This window comes from Xiphophorus couchianus, chromosome 13, assembly GCF_001444195.1.
Source record: "Xiphophorus couchianus chromosome 13, X_couchianus-1.0, whole genome shotgun sequence".
NCBI lineage: Eukaryota > Metazoa > Chordata > Actinopteri > Cyprinodontiformes > Poeciliidae > Xiphophorus > Xiphophorus couchianus.
Window position 1 is genome coordinate 20,384,051 of NC_040240.1, and position 22,965 is coordinate 20,407,015.

The window sequence follows — 22,965 nt, forward strand, 5'->3', positions numbered from 1 at the left end:
CTTGGGAGTTATGGGACACAAAGGCGTCAAACTGATGGGAGTCTGCCTTCTTCCCTTTCCTGCTGTCATAGAGAAATGCCAGGAAGAGGTGCAACATGTAGATGAGATGCCACTTCAGGAAGTGGTAGACGAAGGATGTGAGGGGAGTGAGAACAACCAAACTAGAGCTGGAAACGAAGAAAAAAAAGTTGCCTTCGTCCCAACAGGACTGGATATCAAAGTCTAGCAGCAAGGTTCCCTGCTTGTGCACCGGCGTTACACTAAAATTAATGCGTTCATTCAAAAAGTGAATGTTATATTAAATAAAAGATGCATAAATGGCTCTGATACTTACAGTTTATGACCCGATGTTCATCTTTTATGTCAGGTTGATCTTAGATACGTTTCCTGTTTTATACCTGAAATTGACAATGACCATCACATTTGGTTTAAAGTGCTTCCCTTTATTTAATACCCACCAAATAACCCAAACAAAGCACTGCAGTGTATCTGGAACGTCAGCGAGTGAAGAGCTGTGATCAATGCGTTCATCTGACTGGTAAAATCAGGAACCACTTTGAAGATTAAAGAGTATTATTCATTGTTTTTTCTGTCCTGCCGGCGTTTGCCTGTCATTTATTTCTTAATATTAGAAGGAGAAGCAACATGTTAGAGCTTCAGATGGAGTTTCACCAATATTTTAACACAAAGAAAAAAATAATTCAGTATCTGTTAAAAACTTGTAAAAGATGCTTTGCATCAACTTTATGACATCAGAATAACACAATAAATGTTTTATTTGGTTAAATATTTTCAGCTAAATTACCACAGTTTGTGTTAAATTCGACACATTTAGAGTGCTAACAGTTTAACACAACTGATGTATTAAAGTTATTTAACAATGACTGTGTAAGAAACAGTTATTGTGTTAAATAATTTTTAACACAATAAGTCTTGAATTATTAGCAAAGAAAATGTGTTGTTATGCATGCACATTAATGTGGTTTTTGACACAATTTGTGTTGATATTAACACATCTGTTTAAAGAGTGAACCCAGATTCTGTTCAGTACCCGTCCTGGATGTCAAACTCGAGGCCTGGGGCCAAATCTGGCCCACCGCAGCATCTTATGTGGCCCCAACAGTTGTGTGCCTTAATATTAGAGAAGTTTTTATCTTCTTACTGCCAAATCCTCCAGTTTTTGTGATTCCACAAACATGAAAATTTACATAAATCCGCAGATACTTACATTTTTCTTTCAGGAAATCCATCAGTGCGATGGATTACTGTCAGTTCACTGCATTTTCTATGAAAAATTTGGAAAATGTCTGGTTTGACTGATGCTAGCTCAGGGGTGGGCAATCCTGGTCCTCGAGGGCCGGTGTCCTGCTACTCTTAGATGTCTCCCTTGAAACACTCTTGGATCCAACAGCTGACTCACCTCCTAAGTGCAGCCAGGTTCTCCAGAGTCCTGCTAATGACCTCATTATTTGACTCAGGTGTGTTGAAGTAGAGATACATCTAAAAGTTGCAGGAGACCGGCCCTCGAGGCCTGGAGTTGCCCACCCCTGTGCTAGCTCCTACCTGCAGGTGGCAGTACTTCATACCGCTTCCTCATGAGTGTAAATATTGCAAAGTTTAACCACAAATTAGCTAAATAAATAAACCTTTTGTTAGTTGTGACAAGTGTGACAGTCTAGGCTTCTTCCATGACTTTAAATTTCTAAAGTTTGGAAAATGTTTATCTCCTTACACTGTAAATAAAACAGAAGGGTCATATTTTGTTTCACACATATTGTTGTGTAACAGAGTTAATTTTCTCTTCTTTTCTCAGCAATCAGGATTTCTCTTAGAAATCTGTCAGGACTGTCAGAAAAGTGTTTTGAATTTAAAACATTAAAATGCAAATCCTGTGAACGTCATTGTTTTCCCTGCGGTTTTCTGTTTATTGTATTTATTCCTCTTCACATGAATGAGGTAAAAATTCAAACTTCCTACCTATCGGGTTTGTATAAAAAGTAATAAAGATGAAATGCACGTATTTACCCATCTTAGTCCAAAATAAACTTTACACAAAAGGAGACATCTGGAGCTTTGAAAATGGGTGATTTGTTGTCTTACAACGTTTTGGGGACAAACCTCCCTATTTTGAAATCCCACATCAGATAATATATAAAAAGCTATAAAACAATTAAAAATATCTGATTGTGGCCTTTAAAATGAAAGTAACAGGCAGACAGTAGAAATAATTCACATTCTCTATTTAATTTCCCTGAAAATGTGGAGCGAACTGTTCACATATTTACATTGCAGTAAATAAACCAGACACTAGAGGGCGCTGTTGAACCTTCAGGAACAAGTAAGAAAAGACAAATTAATATTTTTTATGCATTATAATTTTATTTAAATTTAACCGCATTCCTTTCAAAATGAATTTTGTTTAATAAAAATGACTTTTTACAGAAGCGTACTTTATTGTCTGTGGTTTATGTGAATTACTTCATAAATATCTGTGACCCAAATCATTTATTAAAATGTACTAAAGGCTGTTTATCTAGAGACAGACAATAATCTGTCTACCTTTATTTCTACCTTACACAATCAAATTGACCTTTATTGAAAAACACATAATTTCTGAAACTTAATGTAAGTAAAACATTAACATACTGACAAAGCTCTTAACTAAAAGGTATTGTGATAAAGAAAAATGATTCTTATAATTAACTGATAGATCCGGGTGAAAATAGTTTTGAATAACTACAAATTTAATATTTTACGAGTGTGCAGTGACATTAAACTAAGTATTCTGTGTTAAATTAATGATAGTCTGAAGATTCTTTATCAGAAAGACAAAGTAGATTTAAGTAAAACTTGCATTTCCCAGTTGGAGTTTAGATTAAATCAGAAAGTTTTTTTTACTTGAATATTAATTTTAACTTGTGGCTTTTTCATACAAAGCCTCCCCAAGCAAAGTGACTTTCCTCTTTTCTTGATTTTATGCTGCAAACTTTCACAATAAACTTCCATTTTGCTGCTTCTTTCAGTGTCCTGCCGGTACCGGTTCAGTGACAGCGCCCCCTGCCTGCAGGGCTCTCTGGACGTTCTTCCAGAAAACTCCCGGATGTTGTGCAGCCTGAGGCCAGCTCAGGTAGGTACGTTTCTTCACCAGCTTCCTCATGCGGTAAAATGGAGACAGGTGATGAGCAGGAATCTCCTCCAGAAACAGCAGAATCAGAACATCCTTCTTCTCATCAAACAGGCGAAAGCTGCAAGAAATCAGACAACCCCCCCCCCCGAAGACAATTAAGTTATTCACTCAACAGAGAACTTGATTCAGCTTTTATGCTTTCTTATAATGTAAGACCTGCATACAAAATACATGCTACAGATATTTTAAAGTTCACCTCGTTCTTTTTGTAAACAAGAACTTTGCTCAGAAGTCATAACATGGCAACCGTTCCAGAAACATGACCCAAAATGCAATGCTTATTTTTTTCTCTACTTGTCTGAATAATATCTAGACACTTATCCTCACCTGGCCATTTGAAACTCGTTTGAGCACCACTCGCTCTGCAGGTAGCTGCGGCTGATCACACAGATGGTTTTCCTGCTGCCGTAAATGGCATCAGTGATGTTCTCTATGATGGGTTTACCTGCGGACACGAAACTGCAGTAAACCGTCCGTCTTTTGAAGAGACACTCACCTAAAAAGGGCTGTTTGTTTAAATATTAATTTAAAATGTTTTCAAGCTACCCAACTGTAAGAAAAATGTCAGTTTTATTTTAAATTAAAGCATTTTTTAAATGAAAATTTACTTATTTGTTAAAACTGTCATTGTGTATAACATGAGACAGATAACAAATGTTTTTTGTTTTCATATAGTGGAGTACAATGGGCTTGAAAAAGAGCTATCTTTACATAGAATGAACACATACTAAATTTTCTGACAGCATATTAGCTTGTGCATAAATCATACAATACTATCTATATATTTTTATTATTATTTTAATTTTTTTATTGTTGTGTGCTATGCTGGGGCAAACAAATTTCCCCCTTTTGAGGATCAATAAAGTATTATCTTGTCTGAATTTATTTTATGTTAGCAGTGCATATACAAGGATGATTGACAGCACTGAGACCCTCCTCCTGGCTCTGATTGGTTGTTCTGACCAAGCTTTGTATTTGAGTAGTTAGCACAGATTTTTTTCAGATTATTTATCTTATGTTATAGTATCATACACACTCCAGGTTTAAATCTTCTGCATTACATCTCGGAGGTTTGTAACATAAACTGAAGAAGAGCTGATTTTACCTGGTTGGAAGTCTCTGTGGTGCAGACAGAGTCTCCATCCCTGCTGTCCCTCCAACACTGGAAGCATCTCTCTGTAAACCCAGCCCTCATCACGGACGTTATAGGATACAAAGGCATCAAACTGATGACCATCGTTCTTCTTCTTCCTTTTGCTGTCGTAGAGAAAGGCCAGGAAGAGGTAGAATCCATAGACTAGATGCTGCCGTAGGAAGTGGTAAATCAAGGATGTAAAGAGAACTAGAACTACTAAACAAGTGGTGGAAATGAAGCAGAGAAAGCTGGCGTCGTTAAAGCAGGACTGTGTGTGTAAATCTAGTAGTAAGGTTCCTTCTTTGCTGACAGGAAAGGAACATTCATATCGATGAGCATCTACTATCTGTGTCTGCTTGTTGGTCTTCACCCACTGGATGAAACCTGCATTTGAGCATTCACAGGTGAACAGGTTGTAGCTCAGGTCTAAGTAGGTTAGAGACGGGAGAGCTTCCCAAACAGCTTCATTGATCATAATAATTTTATTGTCTGTCAGTTTCAGATATTTGAGTGCAGAAAGGTTGGCCTGCAGCAAAAAGTCCATAGATCTCAGCATCGAGTTGGTAAGATCGAGTCTCTGCAAGTTTGGGATTGGTCGAAACAGTTCAGGTTTCAGATGGGACATGTTAGTGTTTGTTAATGTCAGGCTGCTGAGATGGGGGTTGAACTGAAATGTATCTACATCTGGAGCTTCCTCAAACACATCCACAGCTTCGAAAGCTTCCAGATGTCCCATAGCTTGAAGCATTTCCTTTAGGTTCTTAAGATGAAAGGTGAGGTCTGTGCAGCCGATCACTGTGAGAGATTTTAACAATTTTAAATCGCTTAAGCCACCATGTTTGTTTTGATAAAGATTTTTAAAAGTAAAGCCTTTTCCAAAGTAAACGATAAGATTTTCCAAGCGCTGCAATCCTTGAAGTTCAGGTTTGTACCCATTTGGAAATGAGACATTTAGGTCCACCAGGTTCCTCAATTCAGGAAATGTTTCATTTTCCATCAACATTATATCATCACTTGCCATCTTTAAATGTTTTAGGGACTGTAAACCCCCCAAAGTATTTGAAGATAATATATCTATATCGTTTTCACTCATGTCCAAGAACTCAAGCTTATGCAGAGCGACTTTAAATGTGTCTCCAAATGCTCTCAGCTTATTGTAACCCAGATCTAAATGCTTTAGATCAGTAAGATGCTCTAAAACGCATCTCTCCAGACTTGGAATCTGGTTTGTGTTCAGATTAAGCTCCATGAGACGGGTTGTGTTCTCAAAATCCTCACAGTCCAACTTTGAGATAAAATTTTTATCCAAGTGCAAGATCTTAAGGAAGGCGAGGCTCCTAATGTCGTTTGAAACTCTAGTGAGCTTGTTGTCACTCATATTTAGAACCTGCAGCATCTTCATTGATTGTATTGAGCCATTCGTCAGTTCATTTAAATTAGTTTCCTGGAGGTAAAGCTCTGCTAGCTGAGAGCAAGGTGCAAGTTTCAAAGTCTTGTTGTTCATATTGTTGTAGAAGAAATCCAGCCTCCTCAGTGATTGAATTTTGCAGACAGCAGATAACAGTCCTCTCTTTATCCAACTGACCAACATATTTACTTTGAAATGTCTCAGTGAGATGAGATTCTGCATGACGTTTTGCATTCCTTTAAAGGAAAGTGCATTCTCATCAACATAAAACTGCGTTATGTTCTCTAGTAACGTTTTGTCTGATATGTCCCATTTTAGTTTGGTTACTGGTAAACATGTTGAAAGTTCTACCACCTGAAGGTAAGGGAAGATAGGTGTTGTGATGCTGAACTTTCTCAGGGAGACACCAGAAATAAACAGCTGCTGTAAACTTGAGGATTTGTTCAGCAGGAAGTTTTTGCTCTCGAAGGACGACAGTTTGTTACATCTAAGGCTGAGCGTCTGTATCTGTGGTAGCTGAAAGATGGGCTGAATGTCGGCAGTGTTTTTTAACGTATTATAATCCAAGTTCAAAACTTTTAAGCTTATCAGGAATCTAAAGGTAGAGCCATGAATGAAACAAATACCACTATGGCTTAAATCAAGCGTGGTGAGATTAGACAGACCCTGGAACATGTTTGCAGTCAGGGCAAAGAGGTAGTTGTTTCTCATCATAAGTGTTTCCAGTGAAACCAAATCATTGAAACATCCATCATCCACAGAAGTGATGCCACTTTTTCTCAGCCCCAAGTATCTCAGTCTAGACATGCCACGGAAATCATCTTTAATTGTCTGAATGTTGTTGCCCCTGAGCTCAATAGAAACAGCCTCTTTGGGAATGTCGTCAGGGATGGAAACAAGGTCCCTGTTTGCACAGTCCACAGAAACACCAGCGGACGGGTTGTCCTCATAAAGTATTGAACAGTTTTTCAGTGAATAAGTCAGACATGGATTAATATGAAGAAAGAGACAGAAAAGTCTCAGGATGAAATTTGAAAGCAAAGCCATGCTTGTTCACTTGATGAGTTTGTTGTGGAGATCATCTGTGAAGCACAATAAGCAATACATTGGTTCTCTTTCACAGTGCACTGAGTAAAGCGAACCAAAGTAATTGAAAAATCTGCTCCCCTCCTTGCCTGTGGTGGCGCTGCTCCACAAGACACTGAAGGAAACAACATGCAAACCTGTGTAGAAGACACTGAACGCAACTTCCTCCTTTACAAAATGTAAACAACAACAGAATAGCGTCAGATTTTAGCGGTTGTAGGATTTATATTTTATCTTTGGTTAAAGACCAACAGTCATTTCTCCCTCTGTTTGATTTGGTTGTATTTACCCATAATGCCCTGCGCTACAGTCTGCTTCCTGCTTTTGGAGCGGTCTCAGACCCGCTTGTGTCCATATACGCCTTTGAGATTTAGATTTTTAGGCGGGCCAGAGTTTGTTTGTTTTTTGTCCGCATCAAAGTTTGATTGCGCAATCTAACAAACTAGACTTTCTCTTTTTTTCCTTTTTTAAAAGCCATTTTATCACATTTTTATAATGTATTTATTTATTAATGCCAACAAATTGGTAAAAAAACAAAACAAAAATAATAATCCTGACAATACAAACAATATTTTTTTGAAAAGACATCATTAATTGGATTTTATTATGAGAACCATTTGTCAAAATGAAATTTATCATGATAAATTTGCCTAAGAACTGGACTTTATAGGCAAAGAACTAAACTTTAATAGAAGCGGATTAAACAGGGTTGATATAAAAGACTGGGATTAACCTAGAGAAATTTTATTTAACTTTAAATTTAGAAATGTGAATATGTTTTCCTGTTTTTTAACATTGTGAAGCTTGTATAGTATGATCATTTACAGAAGTTAGCAAAGCCTGAAGGTTAAAAAAATGTTTATCAAATTTTATGGGCAATTTTATGACTTTAATAGGCACTTTTAAACATTTTATGACACATATGTCCAAAATAAATATCTGATGATCTCATTGTCGAAGAGTTTTCCTCCTAACAGTAAATATCTTTCATTGTTCAGAGTACATAATGATACAATGATCCTGCACATATCTAAACGACAAACTTGAATTTCATTAAAAGATAAATGTTTTATTTTCATAAAAACATTTAAAGTTAAACTTTTTTCATATTTATCAGTTAGTCAGAGATTAATAAATGTAATTGATACTCACTGATTGTCCTCAGATGTTCATGTTCAATCTCTAGACCTAAAATAGAGAAATGAGGACTGAAAGGGCTGTTCAATATCTCACTTGAGACTTCCTTAAATTAAAAAAGAAAACACAAGGCATGTGATACATTTTGGCTTCATTAAAATGCTTTAAACACTGAAGGTGTCCAAATAGCATCAAGCCATGTTGTTATATTTAATTTAAATGATTTGTCATTAAGAATTAAATATAGATTTAAATATAGATGATTTTACAAATAATGCAGATTTCTTTTAAAATTATAATATTTGGAAGGATTTATCATGCTGTACATTATTAGAGGTCAAACTACAGATATTTAAAATGTCTTCAGGATAAGTTGAGGTGAGGTTGTTAATTTCCTTTAGTGGTAACATGCACAAAACGATCCCCATCTGGATTTTGACCTTTTCCTTATTGTGTGTCGATTTAGTTCCTTCTTTCAGATGCACTGTTGTCCTTTCACAAAAAAGTTTACTGAAGTGAAAGAGGAGTGTGGCAAAATAACAGAATAAAAATAGAGTAAAAAGTGTGGCCATAGGAGGTAAACCTGTGGTACTGCTGTGAGGAAGTAATATAATCAAGCACAAAAATTGGACAAAAGATATGTTGGAAGCTTTTAATCATTAAAACACAATTTCTGTGTTTTTAATTGCATGGATTTAATTATTCACACATTAAATTAAATAATAAATCCAAGTCAATTTATTAAGTTGGTATGTTAAAGAAATGTAAATAAAGTAAGTTTGACACACTTAATTCAATTACATTAACGTTACATTTTAACGTTGGCACTCCATCTCTTTTTCATGGTGGGGAAGTGTGCTAGGAGTGAGAAAGACCAGGGATTGGCAGAGTACTCCAAAATTGTACCCAAGTAAGAGTGGCACTACTTCAACATATTTTTTACTCAAGTAAAAGTAAAAAGTTGCCATCCAAAAAAATTCACGAGTAAAAGTAAAATATTTGGTAAAAAGTCTACTGAAGAACTGAGTATCTGATCAAATTGTCAATCATTTAATATTTTAAAATTACATACTCTACATAAGGAGCAAAAATATAAAGTTAAGTGGAATTTTTTGTATTTAAAGACGTAAATGACAATAATTCATATAAGCAACAAAAAATAACGCAGAAGAAAAATTTTCCAAATCAATTTCTTTCAAAAACAAAAAAGATTTTTGAAACTTGTACAAAAACTGCAGGTATCTCTGGATCTGGTGAATATTTGGTTAAAATATGTTTCAGTGGGAAGGGAATCCAGCTATATTGATGTAGAGGGTGTGTGGATCTGCCGTTTTCCTCATCGAGCGAAAGCATTTTGCTGTGACGTGCACAATGTTGGAGGCATCGCGTGACTCAAACACCTTGATCTCATCCAACAAAGATGACATGAACTTCTTAGTTCCTCTGTCCATTGTAGTAGCTGATATAGTGTGAAAATCCGGTAGAAATGATGCACTAATCGAGTCAGAAATACACTGCAGAGAATCAGTCGAAGTGGAAGACGCCATGTTTACATAGAAACAACTTGGGAGGCTTTGTTTGTGAGACTTGCTGCCACTTGGGATTTTGTAGGTCGGTTGTGGGCGGAGCTTGGTGAGGTCCATTGTGTGGAAAGCTACAGATTCATCCAAATGAAAGCACTATTTTCAGGTAATATGTTTAAAGATAAAGAACAGGCATATAGAAATAGATTGTGTTTTAAAAGGTAATTATAAGGAGAATAGAAATTTATTTTAAACATATAAACATAATATTTTATTTATGTATAACAGAAATGTGAATTGAAATATATTTTTGAATACAAATTTGAAATTAAAGACACAATGAAGCAAGGCGGCATCAACCCAGAACATGCTGCTTCCCATTTCATCATTTCTCCTGGGCCTGTTTGGCATGGATCAAATTGTATTCTGGGGGAAAAAAAACTTATGCAAACTTTGAAACATGGAGATGACAGTATTAGTTTTTATTTTGGGGATAATCTTTGCTGCTGCAGGACCTAGCTAGGCCATTGAATCCACGATGTTTATCAAAAGGTTATTGAGGAACATGTCGGATAAAAACAATAAAATCTAAAGAAGAACTGGATGGTGCAACAGGATAATGGAATTTATCTAACCACCAAAATAAAGACCTGGTTCCGGTTGTCAGTTACAGAACTCAGCGAGCACTAGAGAAATACATGAAAAAGAGAGTGGTTTTATAAAAAGAAAAGGAATGAGGCTAATGGAGCATAAAGCATGAGCATTTCAGGAACACCAGTGAAGCGAAACTAAATCTTTAAAAAAAGAAAAGAAAAAAAGGCAAGGTACAGTCAACTTAACTAAAATCATAGACCATAACAAAATAATTAGTAATAAAATTTTATAAGTTAAAGCCTCTACATCAAAGCGACTGATAAAAAGTAAATCGATGAATGTAAAATAAGTGACTAAATCAATACCTAAAGAACCAAAAGAGTGAAGTAAAAACCCCCAACAAAAAACATATTTAAAACGTTATTACATATTGTTTACTATTTTAGTTTATTTTATCTTCTCACAATAAATGAAGTAACAGTAGCCTGATAATTTAATATTTTTCTTGGGTGTGTAGGCCAATATTTCATTTTCAGTATTTTCAATTTACTTTTTAGCAGCAGATTCAGATTATTTGTTTTTATTTTTCTCTTCCAAACCAGTAAAAAGAAACCAGTCCATTTTGCTGTTGCTGTTTTTACTGTTTCCAAACATGTATAAAACTGTGATGCTAAGACTCACTTGTACCACCAACAATGATTTAAAAGTGGTGTTACGTACTTTATTATAATGTGTAATTAATAATTACAGCTTAATTGTTTGCCTTAAAATTAAGCTAATAAAATGGCAACTGGTAAAGCACTTTTAAATCTGTCAAGTGCAAAATGTTTACATTGAAACAATGAATAAAATGAGTAAAAAGTGACATTTGACAGATATAAACTTCATGTTTGGTTCTGCTTTCTCTGCTCCACTCAGCTGTGTCACCCAGCTGTGGCAGGAAGCAAACAAGAGGAACAATAAGGCCCCTGTTCCTAAAACGGTGAGAACCAGTGCATCATTCTCAAGGGAAATAACTGGTGTTTTTCCATTTATGCATATTTGGAGAACAGAAAATAGCTATTTAACGAGAGAGTAATAATAACAACAGATATCACTGTTTTCATTATATTCATAACATAGTTATAATCTTGAAGACCTTCAGTACTAGACCTTTCCATTCAGCAACCTGTTTTGCATAAATGAAGCACCATTTATGCAAAATATAAATTATTTATGCCTTGCATTTACAAAACATAAACATGCATGTTTTGTGAGAGCATTTATTTATTTTTCTCAAGATTATTTATTGTGACTCAACATTAAGATTAATCAACACTTTTTCTGACATCATTTTTATTCTTGGTACTGTGAGCTGCTGAAAATGGACAATGAGTTAAAACATTTTTTAAAGTTACTTTTAGTTCACAATTATTTACATTTTGTTGTGAATGTATTATTCGTATATACTGCTTTGTTTATGTGATATTTGTATTTTATGTTTTTAATGTTCTTTAAAATTTCAGTTAACATTTAAGTACCGTATTTTCCGCACTATTAGGCGCACCACATTATAAGGCGCATCTTCAATGAATTCCAAAGCGGTATTCATGAAGTTAACCCCTTTGGACATGAAGTTAACCCCTTTGGACAAACTATGTTTTTTGAGACCAGTACATGTCCGGTTTAGGCTCATGATATGGGCTTTTGTCAATGGTCTTTAAATAGTGCTTGTTGTCATCTTAAAGGAATGCATGAAATGAGAAGTAGGCAGGTTGTGTTAAAAAATGTCTCGCTAGCTTAACTGACTTCCAGCAATCCTCTAGAGAACCAATAGTCCTTCAAATGCCAACATTAAAGCTTTATGTTTTTGGTTGTACACCAATGTGTTAGCTTTTAAAACCTATAAGAAAAAATTCAATGTTTAGATGAGGGAGCCAGAATATGTTGAGATCTCTGTGAAGAGTCCTTATGTCACTCGCTTGTAAACAACTTGAAAAGTTGCTAGAAATGCAAAACTGGAAGAATAGAGGATCCTTGAATTCATCAGGACTGCGCCACTTGAAATATATAAGTGCTGCTGCTTGAGAATAAAAAAAAGATCTTCAGCTCTGTGTGAAAGTTTCCACAGTCACTCCACAGACAACACTCGAGTGAGCAGGGAAAGGCTGATTTCAGATGCAGAAAAAGGCCGCACATTCTCTTTGTAGCACTCTCTCTTTAACATCAAAACATGGAAATTCACTTTCAATTTTTACATTTTTTATAGTTGTTTTAAGTTTTTAAATAACTGAAAAGAAACTAGATAAAATAATTTCACAATTACGTGGTAATTGATTTAATTTTTGTTTTTCCCAATTACAGTTATAAATAATAACTGCGTGTGCAGAAGAAGAACTTTGACATCAAATAGCAGTGTTTATGAAAGCCATAATGGATGGCGCCGTTTATTCATCAATGGGAGCCAATGAGCCAGAAAGGCTACATACGCAACTTACATCCAACTTCTTTACAGCAGTCTGAACAGCCTGATTCAGATCTTTTCACCCAAAAAATCAGATCTGTGCCACTTCCACATGTATAACTAATTTGCATACGATGGTTTTCAAAGTGTCTGCAGTCTGAACGGTCATTTTAGTCGACTTTTATGTCATTAACGTGAGACATCGTCATAATTCTGTAACAGAAAAAGCCAGATGCGATAAAACTGGACAAAAACAGTGACTAAAAATTATGAACTCATGAGAGAAGTCTTATTGGTGAAATGCATCATCTCACAATCCCTCCACTCTGTGCTTTGACTACGCATCTAAACAGACTTCTCTACAGAAGTTCCAGTCAATGCTCCACAAAAAGCCATTTCTATTATTTATGCTTTCTTTGTACCATCTTCTTTCATCTTGTGAGGATACTGCTGAATAAACTTTAAAATTGATCCATAAACAGTGAAGTCTATATTCCTGTTCCGCATCTGCAGGTTGTACAGAAGTCTCACTGCGGTCGGGTTTAATTTGTAGTATGAATGATCACACAGGAAAAAAAAAAATTAAGTAATAAATCAGAATTGAGCATCAAAACCTGCTGTGCACTAAAAAAAACACAAAATCTTACCAAGTATTTTTGGTCTAGTTTCTGGTGCAAATAAATTATTACAAATAAAATAAGACAAAACTAACTTATAAATAACTTTTCAGCAAGATATATGAGCCGGTTTTAAGTCGATAATTTCTTAATATTGTTGTAAAAGTACTAGTTCCAGCAGATTATTTCACTTATAACATGGCAAAAATGTCTTGTTACAAGTAAAATGAGCTGCCAATAGAACTTGTACTTTTTCTGCACTCTTGACTTAAAACAAGCTGCTGTACCTTGCTGAAAAGTTAGTTGTAAGTTAATTTAATTTCAAGGGTACTAAGATATTTTCACTAATTAGACCAAAATTACTTGGTAAGGATTCGTGTTAAGACTGCAGTGAAACATTCAGATATAGGTCACATGTGGGAAAACAAAGCAGATTTGGGTCACTTTTCCCTGCTATTTGAATGTAGCCCATGTTGTAATTTTGTGCATCAATGGATGAGTATGGTAAAACTTTATTGTAAAACAAGTTTTGCATCTACAAAGGTAATGTTTTTACAATTCTGTGACTTTTCTCAGCGTCCTGTTGGTCCCGTCAGCATGTCTGAGTTTTCAGGAGCGTCTCCTGCCTGCAGAGCTCTCTGGACGTTCTGCCAGAAAACTCCCGGATGCTGTGCAGACCAGCTCAGGTAGGTGCGCTCCTTCAGCATCTTCCTCATACGGTAATATGGAGAAAGATGATGAGCGGAGATCTCCTCCAAAAACAGCAGAATCAGCACATCCTTCTTCTCGTCAAACAGACGAAAGCTGCAAAATAATAATAATTTAAAAAACCAAACTAAGAGTATAGTCAAAAGCAAATAAAAAACTTTAAAAATTTTTTAACAGCATCAAACCATCATATTTGGTTGAGAATGAGTTTGATCCAAGAAACTAGTCAGATGAAAGAGCATAGTGACTATTTCAGCATAATTGATGAAGGATCAATAAAAGGTTTTCCATTAAAAAAAAAAAAAATCAACATAATAAAAAAGTTCAGCCCCACCTGGCCATCTGGATCTCGCTCTGCAGGTAGCTGCGGCTGATCACACAGATGGTTTTCCTGCTTCCATAGATGGCATCAGTGATGTTCTCTATGATGGGTTTACCTGTGAATACGATAGGTGTGTTTTATCAGTATCTTATTCTACAAACTTGAAAAGGGTTAAAATGAACTCCAACACATATTTTTTCCCAAAGCGTTTTATTCACTGAAGGATTTTCCATGTTTATAAACTGAACTCCCATTAGAGTTGCCTTGAGACCAGTTGTAATTCTCTCTGTTCTGTTATCTTATTTTGATATGTGTGCTTTTATTTTGACATGATAAAACCAGGAATAGTTTTTGTTTTGCTCCGCAGAGGAAGAATACAGACACTTGCTACTAATCCAGTTGTTTTTATGCTGGTATTCCTTGCTTTATAGTAAAGCTATTTGCATGCTACTCTCAAGACACTTTTGTCTAAACAACATGGGTATTGAAGATTTTGTTATCTTCAGTACTATATAATTCTAGAATTCTATATACGCCATAATACTTTGGTGAATTATGGCCATTGTAGATAGTAGAAAAAGGAATAAATTCCTGCCAGAAAACACCTTGGAAATCTTTGAGTTTCAAAAGTCAAAAATGTTTGACTTTTGAAATTTTGCAATTTACATTTTTCTAGAAAATTTTGGAGATTAATCTCAACATCTCTAGATTCTTTTAGCTCATTTTCAACTTTAAAAATTCAGAAATTTCCGAAGATTTTCTAGACAACTTCTGAGATTAATCTCAAAACTTCTAGATTTTTCTAGCAAATTTTCAACTTTTGAAATTCAGAAATTTTAAAGTTTTTTTTAAAGAAAGTTTTTGAGATTAATCTCAACATTTCTAGATTCTTCTACCACATTTTCAACCTTAGAAATTCAGAAATTTCCCAAACTTTTTCTAGAAAACATCTGAGATTAATCATGAAATTTCTATGTTCTTCTAGCATATTTTCAGCTTTTGAAATTCAGAAATTTCTGCGTCTTTTTTATTATAGAAAATTTCTGAGATTAATTTCAAATTTTTTCTAGCAAATTTTTTTTTAATTCAGAAATTTTCAAAAAATTTTCTAAAAGTTTTCTGAGATTAAAAAAAATTCAGATTTTTTTTTTGTGTGAAAATTTACTAGTCTTTTTTTTCTCTACCTACAATAGCCCTAATACCCTGTCGTGATTTTCTTTACTAATGTACCAGCCTGTGTTTATTTTGTGCACTTTAGTTCTATGGTGTTAATAAATATCAGTAAATGGAACTGGAGTCTTCCATCCAACCAGTTTCTCATACTATTGAGCATTCTTGTCATAAGACCATCCAGCGTTTACCTGGTTGGAAGTCTCTGTGGTGCAGACAGAGTTTCCAGCCCTGTTTCTCCTCCAACATCGGAAGCATCTCTCTGTAAACCCAGCCCTCATCATGGACATTATAGGACACAAAGGCGTCAAACTGATAATCTTCTCCCTCTTTCCTTTTCCTGCTGTCGTAGAGAAAGGCTCGGAAGAGGTGGAAGGTGTAGCCTAGTTGCCACCTCAGGAAGTTATAGACAAAAGATGTAATTAGAGTTAGAACAACCAGACAAGAGCTGGAAACGAAGCAGAAGAAGCTGGAATCGTCCCAACAGGACAGGGTGTCATAGTCAAACAGCAAGCTTCCTCGTTTGTCCGCAGGAAAGAAGCAGATATACTGATGGGTGTTTGCCACTTGTGTTTGCTTTTGATTCTTTGCCCATAGGATAAAACCTGCGTTTGAACAGTCGCAGGTGAACGGGTTCTTGCTCAGGTCCAGGTACGTTAGAAAGGGGAGAGAGTGGAAGACTGTTTCGTTAATAACACTGATTTCATTCTCAGCCAGTTTCAGATATCTAAGAGCAGAAAGATTTGCCTGCACCATAAAATCCAAAGCCTTGATCTTACAGTTGGAGAGATCAAGAGCCTGCAGGTTTGGGATTTTTTGAAAGAGGTTTGGATCCAAATTGGACAAATCAGTCTTTAGAAATGTCACACTCTTGAGTTGTGGGTTGAACTGAAAAATGTCTGCAAATGGAGCATTTACATAGACATTTTCAGCTGTAAAATCCTCCAGATGTTTCATAGACTGGAGCAACGAAATGGGTACATTCAGAGGAAAATCTTGGTGATTGTGTGTGCAGATGACAGCGATGCTTTTCAAAGACTTTAACATAGTCTTTGAAAAAGCGCCGTAATTCATTAACTCATCAGTTCTTAACAAGGGAACCCTCTCTAGGTAGATTGTTAAATTTTCTAAGCGCTTTAATCCTCTGAAATCTGGTTCATACCTGTGTGTAAGTGACACAGTAAGGGCTTGGACATTGTTTATTCCTTTAAATGTTGCAAGTTTCACTCTTTCAATAGACCTTGATGCCACATTTAAATGTTTTATAGATTGTAAACCTTGAAAAACACCCGTTTCTAAGTCCGTCACTTTGTTGTCACTTATATTCAAGACCTCAAGCCTATGAAGGGTTAACTTAAATACATTTTCAAGTTTTCGCAGGTTACTTTTGCTCAGATTTAAAATCTTCAGGTTTGTCAGGTTTCCAAACACGCACCTTTTCAGCTTGGTAATGTAGTTATTCTGCAGGTAAAGCTCTGTAAGGTGGGTGGTATTTACAAAATTGTTACAGCTCAGTTTGGTGATTTGATTAAGTTCGATATTTAGGATTTTAAGTGTGGGAAGGTTTCTTATGTCATACGGCACTTCTGACAGCTGATTGGCTCTCACACTCAGCGTTTGTAGAATCGTCATCGACTTTATTGAACCTTTTGATAGTTCTTTTATGTGTGTTTCTCCCAGGTCAAACTCTGTGAGCTGGGAGCAAAGTGCAAGCTTTAACGTCAAATTATTCAGATAGTTGTAAAATAAATCCAGTTTCCTCAACGTTGGTATTATGCAAACTGTAGATAGAAGCTCCTTCTTAATGAATCTGTCCATGTTATTTAGTCTCAGGTGATTCAGTGAGTCAAGACTTCGCAGGACTTTTTGAAAACTTTTGAAGGAAAGACAAGGTTGACTGGTGTATAAATGTGTTATGTTCCTGAGTAAAGTTTTGTCAGGTATGTCCCAGTTCAGGAAGGTACAATTTCTAGACACAGCAAGATCTAACTTTGTGAGATTTGGAAATATTGGTGTCGAGATGCTGAAAGTTTTCATGTTAGGTGAGGAAATAATTAGCTCTTCTAGATTTGAGGTAAAATTGTGAAGCAGGTGTTTGGTCTCGAAGGAGGAGAACAGATTGTGTGTAAGGTTAACCATCTGTATTTGCGGTAGCTGGAAGATCTGTTGAATGTCACTAACTTGTTGGATCTTATTGCGACCTAAATCCAGATTTTGTAGGTTTGTTAAGTCTTTGAAAGCGAAGGGCTGAATGAAGTGAATGTTGTTGTTACTCAGGTCGAGCACAGTAAGGTTGGACAGACCCTGAAATGTGTTATTAGTCAGGGTGGTGAGGGTATTCTGGGTTAATTTAAGTGTTTTTAGAGTAACTAAATCCTTAAAAGAACCATCGTCCACATCAGAAATTTGATTGTCTCCCAGATCCAGAATTTTGAGCTTTGACAAATCGCAAAAATCATCTATGTTAATCTTCTTCAGCTGGTTGCTGTTGAGTTTTACGACGGCAGAATCTTTGGGAATGTCATTAGGAATAACCACAAGTTCCCTGGATGCACAGTCCAAAAAAACATCATCACAGGGAATCTTCTGATAGAGAATAGTGCAACTTTTCAGCAAAAAAGCCAACAAAGGGTTAATATAAAGCAGAAGAAAAAGAAGGTGCAGAATCGGATGTGAATGGAAACTTCCTGCAGCAGTCATGCTTTTATGGTGATTGTGAGCCTGTTATTGCTTTTCATAAGTGGTATTCTGCAAAAGAAATAGATACACACACCAACAATAGTTAGTCAGGGTTTTTACATGGTTTAAAAAGTATTAGGAAAATCTATTTGAGGGATTCTTTTTGAGTTTAATTAATCAGATGTCTCTGAAAAATATAAACAGATAAAACATTCATATTGAGGAAGGGGACAAATTTAGTCATGGTTGTCTAATATGGTGGATCACAACATATTTCGTCACCTACAAATTTATTATTTACTTAAATGGATAAATCAACTACAGAGAGAAAATTGGTACAAAACCAACAGTGAGGAAAATTATGAAAAAAAAGAACACTAATAGATGGAAAACAATCACAAAACTAGAAATGCAATGTTTTAGAAAAGGATTCCCAAATACAACTGGTCACACACAGACAGGCTCACCCCCTCTTTACATTTCTCTGTCAAGAGTTTTTGGTAGAGAGCAAAATTTATGTCTGCAGCAAAACAGCCCAGACCATAATACCACCTCCACCAAGTTTCTTTCTCAATGCAATGCTATTTTTTCAAATCCAGATTGTAGCTGGACACACCGTACAAAAGACGCCACTTTATAAATGAAAACACAATATTTTCTTCATCAATATGTTATGTAGAAGGTCAAAGAAAGGACTTTGAAGCATAAATTTTGTTTTTTTGTATTTGTTCTTGTTGAATTATAACCCTGGTCTTAACCAACCTTCTCCTACAAGTTAGAAACTTGTTTTCCTTCTTTGCTTAAAAAAACAAGCATGTGTAGTTCATGATCTGAAATTATTTTGCATATACAGTATATATACTGTAGATATATATCAATATATATATCTATATATACATACACACATATATCCCATACTGATGCGTAAACAAAAGAATGTATCGTTTGTTAAATATTAATTTCTCATACTTGCCGTCTATGATGAGCAGTTCTTGGTTCGGCTTTTGGGTCTGAACAGTGAACTGTGTTTCAGTTCTCTTTTTAAACCCCAAGATAGACAAACTGTTAGGTTCATATTCACAGCTTTAAATACTCAGAGGACAAAAGGAAGCACCGTAGTTACACTACAACTTCCAGTAATTCAAAACCCCACTGATTGATGTACTGCCTGGAAATGGAGACCATTTTTATTTGATAAAATTACAAATATTCATTTTAGCTCTTTGGCTCTTTAAATAATTAGCATTTTTACTGTGCATGTTATATTAAACGTGATAATAACAGTAATCTGAAATTGGAGCTAGTAAATAATTGCAAAGGCAAATTTAAGCATCTTGAAAATGGGTGGAGTTTAAATATAATAAACATGCACAAAGGCACTCTTAATTGTTTAATTGTAGCTATCGGTCCAGGGTGATAATTATGACTTCCTGACAGCATCATCATCTTAGAAACAAACTTGTGACAAGTCAATGCAATTTTATTTTATTTGTAAAGTACTTTAAAAAGCAAAAGAAAAAAATAAAAATACATATAAAAAGGTAACATTTAAGCATTCTATTTAAAGAAACTACAAAGGATCAATTTAAAACAAATTATTAAGAGATATTTGAAATATATTCAACATCTGTGGAAAGTTGTGGTTAACAGTAATGTTTTCATTCTGCCCAATAGATGTTTAGCTTTTCAGTTTTTGTATTTCTCAGGTTTTCAGGGAGTTTGTCGCAAAACTAAGAAGCATAAAACAAAATGCTGCCTCCTCTTTCACTACTGGTATTAATGCAATTGTACTACTGACAAGAAATGATGTGAAGTTTTGATAGGAGACTTTACAAAAAATGGTGCAAAAAATCAAGAGGAAGAAACAAAGAAAGCTTCAAGCTCTGTAATTTATGACTGGTGGATTTGTACATATTAAAGAAAATTGTCCCAAGAATGGAGCCTTGAGGAACCCCTTACATTCCTCTGCTTGTTGCATCGTAATTTCTGGGCATGAAACTTTCTGCATCTGTACTCTAAGTCTGGATATGTTATTAAGTTTCTTATCCGAGGTTTAACAGATGGGGAAGTAAAAGGGTCAAAACTGACTTAGAGATGTAAAAAGCATTTATATTTATAACAAGAAATTATATATAAAGTTGTGATTTAGGTTCAGCAAACATGGTGTGAAAGTAGAAATGGAGGAAGTTCTGTTTTTGGAATGTTGAATACAATTTGTTCTAATGTTCAAAACAGCTTCAGCAGCGGTACATAATGTTAACTCTATTAAAACTAAACATCCAAAGAGGTCAATAGGTTAACTGACATCCACTCAAGGGCCACCTAACATGAAATTGCCCTCTCAATATGTACAACCTGAAATTAAAACATTAGTGTCTTAACTCATTGTTCCTCCTAATGCGAAGGGTGGTGCTGTTTTGTAAATGTGTCAGGCCACAATAAAATCATGACTAACTCAGGGCATTTTGAGTAACTTACAGATTCTGAAGGTATGGATTCTAAACTTTCAAAAGATAGTGTGGAATCTGGGAATTTCTGGAAAACCAAGAGTCAAAGTTAGAGAACAAAAACAGCCTTATTGCAAGCAGAGAGAGCACTGATCAGTAGCACTGTCAGAGGAACTTTGATTACATCACACAGAATGTCAGACTTTATTCTCATCGTTCCATAGGTGGAGCAAGACAATTCCTGGAAGCTAAAAGATCAACACCCTCTCAGAAGAAAGAGGCAGTAGGTGAAGTTTCGGTCAAACAAACATTTTAGGCAGGACATCATGACATTGTACTAACCACAAATCACCCTTGTACAGAGTAGTCGGCACAAATAAGTTCAATAGTTTAAGCCACAGGGGTGTGAATACTATTTCTTTGTCAGCAGCCAGGTGCCTGTCTCAAAATCAGTCTCTGGGGAGAAATGCTTTGACACCTCAGATTGGTTTAGCAGCAAACTGCAGCCTTATGATTGGGGCTTCCTGTCAAACAAGATTTCCTGTAACAGGAAGAGGCAGGTGCAGCTCTGAACAGGAGAACAACTTCAACTTTAATAAGTAAGACACATATGATAAAATGTAATAATTGGATGAATAAACTGGTTAGTAAAAGTAATAACGGCGTGAATAATTATTTCATTCCACAATAGAAAACACATGGAGATCAAAAAAAGTTATTCACTACAAGTGTTTTGTGAACTAATAATGCTTTAGAAGCATAATAAAATTAAGACTTGAGTTGCGTTGACAAAAACAAAACATGTTCTTTTGGCCTGACATAGTTTTATTTTAGGTGTTAAGATGCAGTTAGTCAGCGTGGGGTGCAGTACTGCTCACAGCAGACCTAGCTCTGCATGCATGTGGCATGCTGCGTATCTTAATGATGTTCAAAAACAAAAGTTATGCAACTTTCCACCAGTATCTTCAGGCTTTGTTTTTAGTCTTAAGCCATTTGTCTGTTATTATTTTTAAACACAATGCTTTGCTAAGTTAACAGTAGCTAACATCACGGCAAATAAATGGTTGTTTACATGTAGTTCCTAGCGGGCCACTAGTGGGTGCCCACGGACCACCAGGGGACCACAGTTTGACAAAGACTCCCATAGAGGTATTTTACCATGAAACATCCACTTCAAAGTCTGCTGATTTCTGATGACAATTGCCTTTTTTTAGTACTTTGTCTGATTATCTTGTTTTTCACTCAAACAAAAAACTCTTCAGAAAATTGCCAATTTTCTAAGCAGCAAAACAGGAAGAATGTTTTAAAGTGAAGACCCTGAATGACTGTAAACAAATGGTTGATTCTGTGATGACGGAGCCACAGATATTCGAGCTGTAGCGTCCTTGACCTGCCACAAAATGCTTGAAATGCAAAACAAAGAATGGAGGGTCCTTCACCGCATCAGAATCACATCGCTTAAGATATTTAAGAGCCGCTTGAAGTAAAAAAGGGTTTTCAGGTCTTTGTGAAAGTTTCCATGGACACGCAACACTTCTGAGCAATAAAAGACTGTTTTTACATGCTGACAATAGGCAAGAATTCGCTTTCTATAAAAACAAGGCTTCAAGTTGAATTTTTTTATGAACATTTGGTGTTTTAGTTCCTTCATAACTTCTCAAAGGACTCGAATCAACAAACCAGACATAACATAACCCTCAAAAAAGTACATTTTTACCTAATACCTCCCCTTAAATACTGACACTGGCCAAGTTATAAAGTTTGGATTCTGAAGGAATCGTCTGATTTGTCTGCAGTTTGGTTCACAGGGAGACCAGTGAAGTTTACCGAAGTCTTTTTACGAACTGCTGCGTGTTTAAGAAGCACCAGGAGGCAGAACTTTACATCATCATGGGGTGATCAGTGCAGCACCGGCAGTCAGAACAGGTGGTGGAGAAGACGCCTTAGAGACATAATAAACAGCATTATCAGTAGCAACTGCTGAATATTTGCTCCATAATTCTGGTGTGCAGTTCGATATGCAACCTTTAGCATTTATTGTTTCAGTTTCACTTTAATCGAACTGAAGTGTTTAACCATGGTTCTGTCACACTTTTATGAGAAGTTGGTAAACACTGAAGAGAGTTTTGATTTAAAGGGATTAAATGAATTTAATCCAAAGCAGTAGAATATGTCTGAATGGAATGGAAACTTTTTTTTTTTTTACCCCTCCAGGGGGTCTTTTTGTGGGCTCTAGTGTCCCTTATATGACAGTAGACTGACAGGAAACGGGGAAGGAGAGGGGGGAAGACATGCGGCAAATGTCTCCCCCCCCCCAAATATTGTATAGCATTTCTTAAATGATCTTGTTAAATTAAAGCAATAATTTGTTCTCTCTGATGTCTAAAGCTGCAGAAAAATCTAAAATTAGCTTCAACAACTTTAGTTTTACTCACAGCAACGCATGGCAACCAGAGCACAATCCATCAGCGGGTTTTCTTTGGCCTTTAATTTTAAAAAAATCTTTAAA

General features: G+C 35.7%; 1 protein-coding gene across 1 annotated transcript; it reads right to left on the minus strand.

The window, feature by feature from the left end:
• Positions 1–2,359: 2,359 nt before the first annotated feature.
• Positions 2,360–18,585, minus strand: LOC114156216 (uncharacterized). The gene is made up of 6 exons (XM_028036507.1): positions 15,522–18,585; positions 14,173–14,275; positions 13,705–13,934; positions 4,293–6,782; positions 3,515–3,632; positions 2,360–3,245 (listed from the first exon to the last, which is right to left on the minus strand). The coding sequence occupies exons 1-6, from the start codon at positions 18,028–18,030 to the stop codon at positions 3,020–3,022; spliced, it is 5,676 nt and encodes a 1,891-aa protein (XP_027892308.1). The 5' UTR covers positions 18,031–18,585; the 3' UTR covers positions 2,360–3,019.
• Between the last annotated feature and the right edge of the window lie 4,380 nt (positions 18,586–22,965).

What these genes read in the sequence shown, in the direction of transcription:
- LOC114156216 (XM_028036507.1), bottom strand. Translation starts at nt 18,030, where the DNA reads ATGACTGCTGCAGGAAGTTTCCATTCACATCCGATTCTGCACCTTCTT. An exon ending in AGCGAGATCCAGATGGCCAG is followed by an intron (nt 13,935 to 14,172) that starts GTGGGGCTGAAC and finishes ATTATTTTGCAG; the next exon opens with CTTTCGTCTGTTTGACGAGA. An exon ending in AACGAGTTTCAAATGGCCAG is followed by an intron (nt 3,246 to 3,514) that starts GTGAGGATAAGT and finishes GATTTCTTGCAG; the next exon opens with CTTTCGCCTGTTTGATGAGA.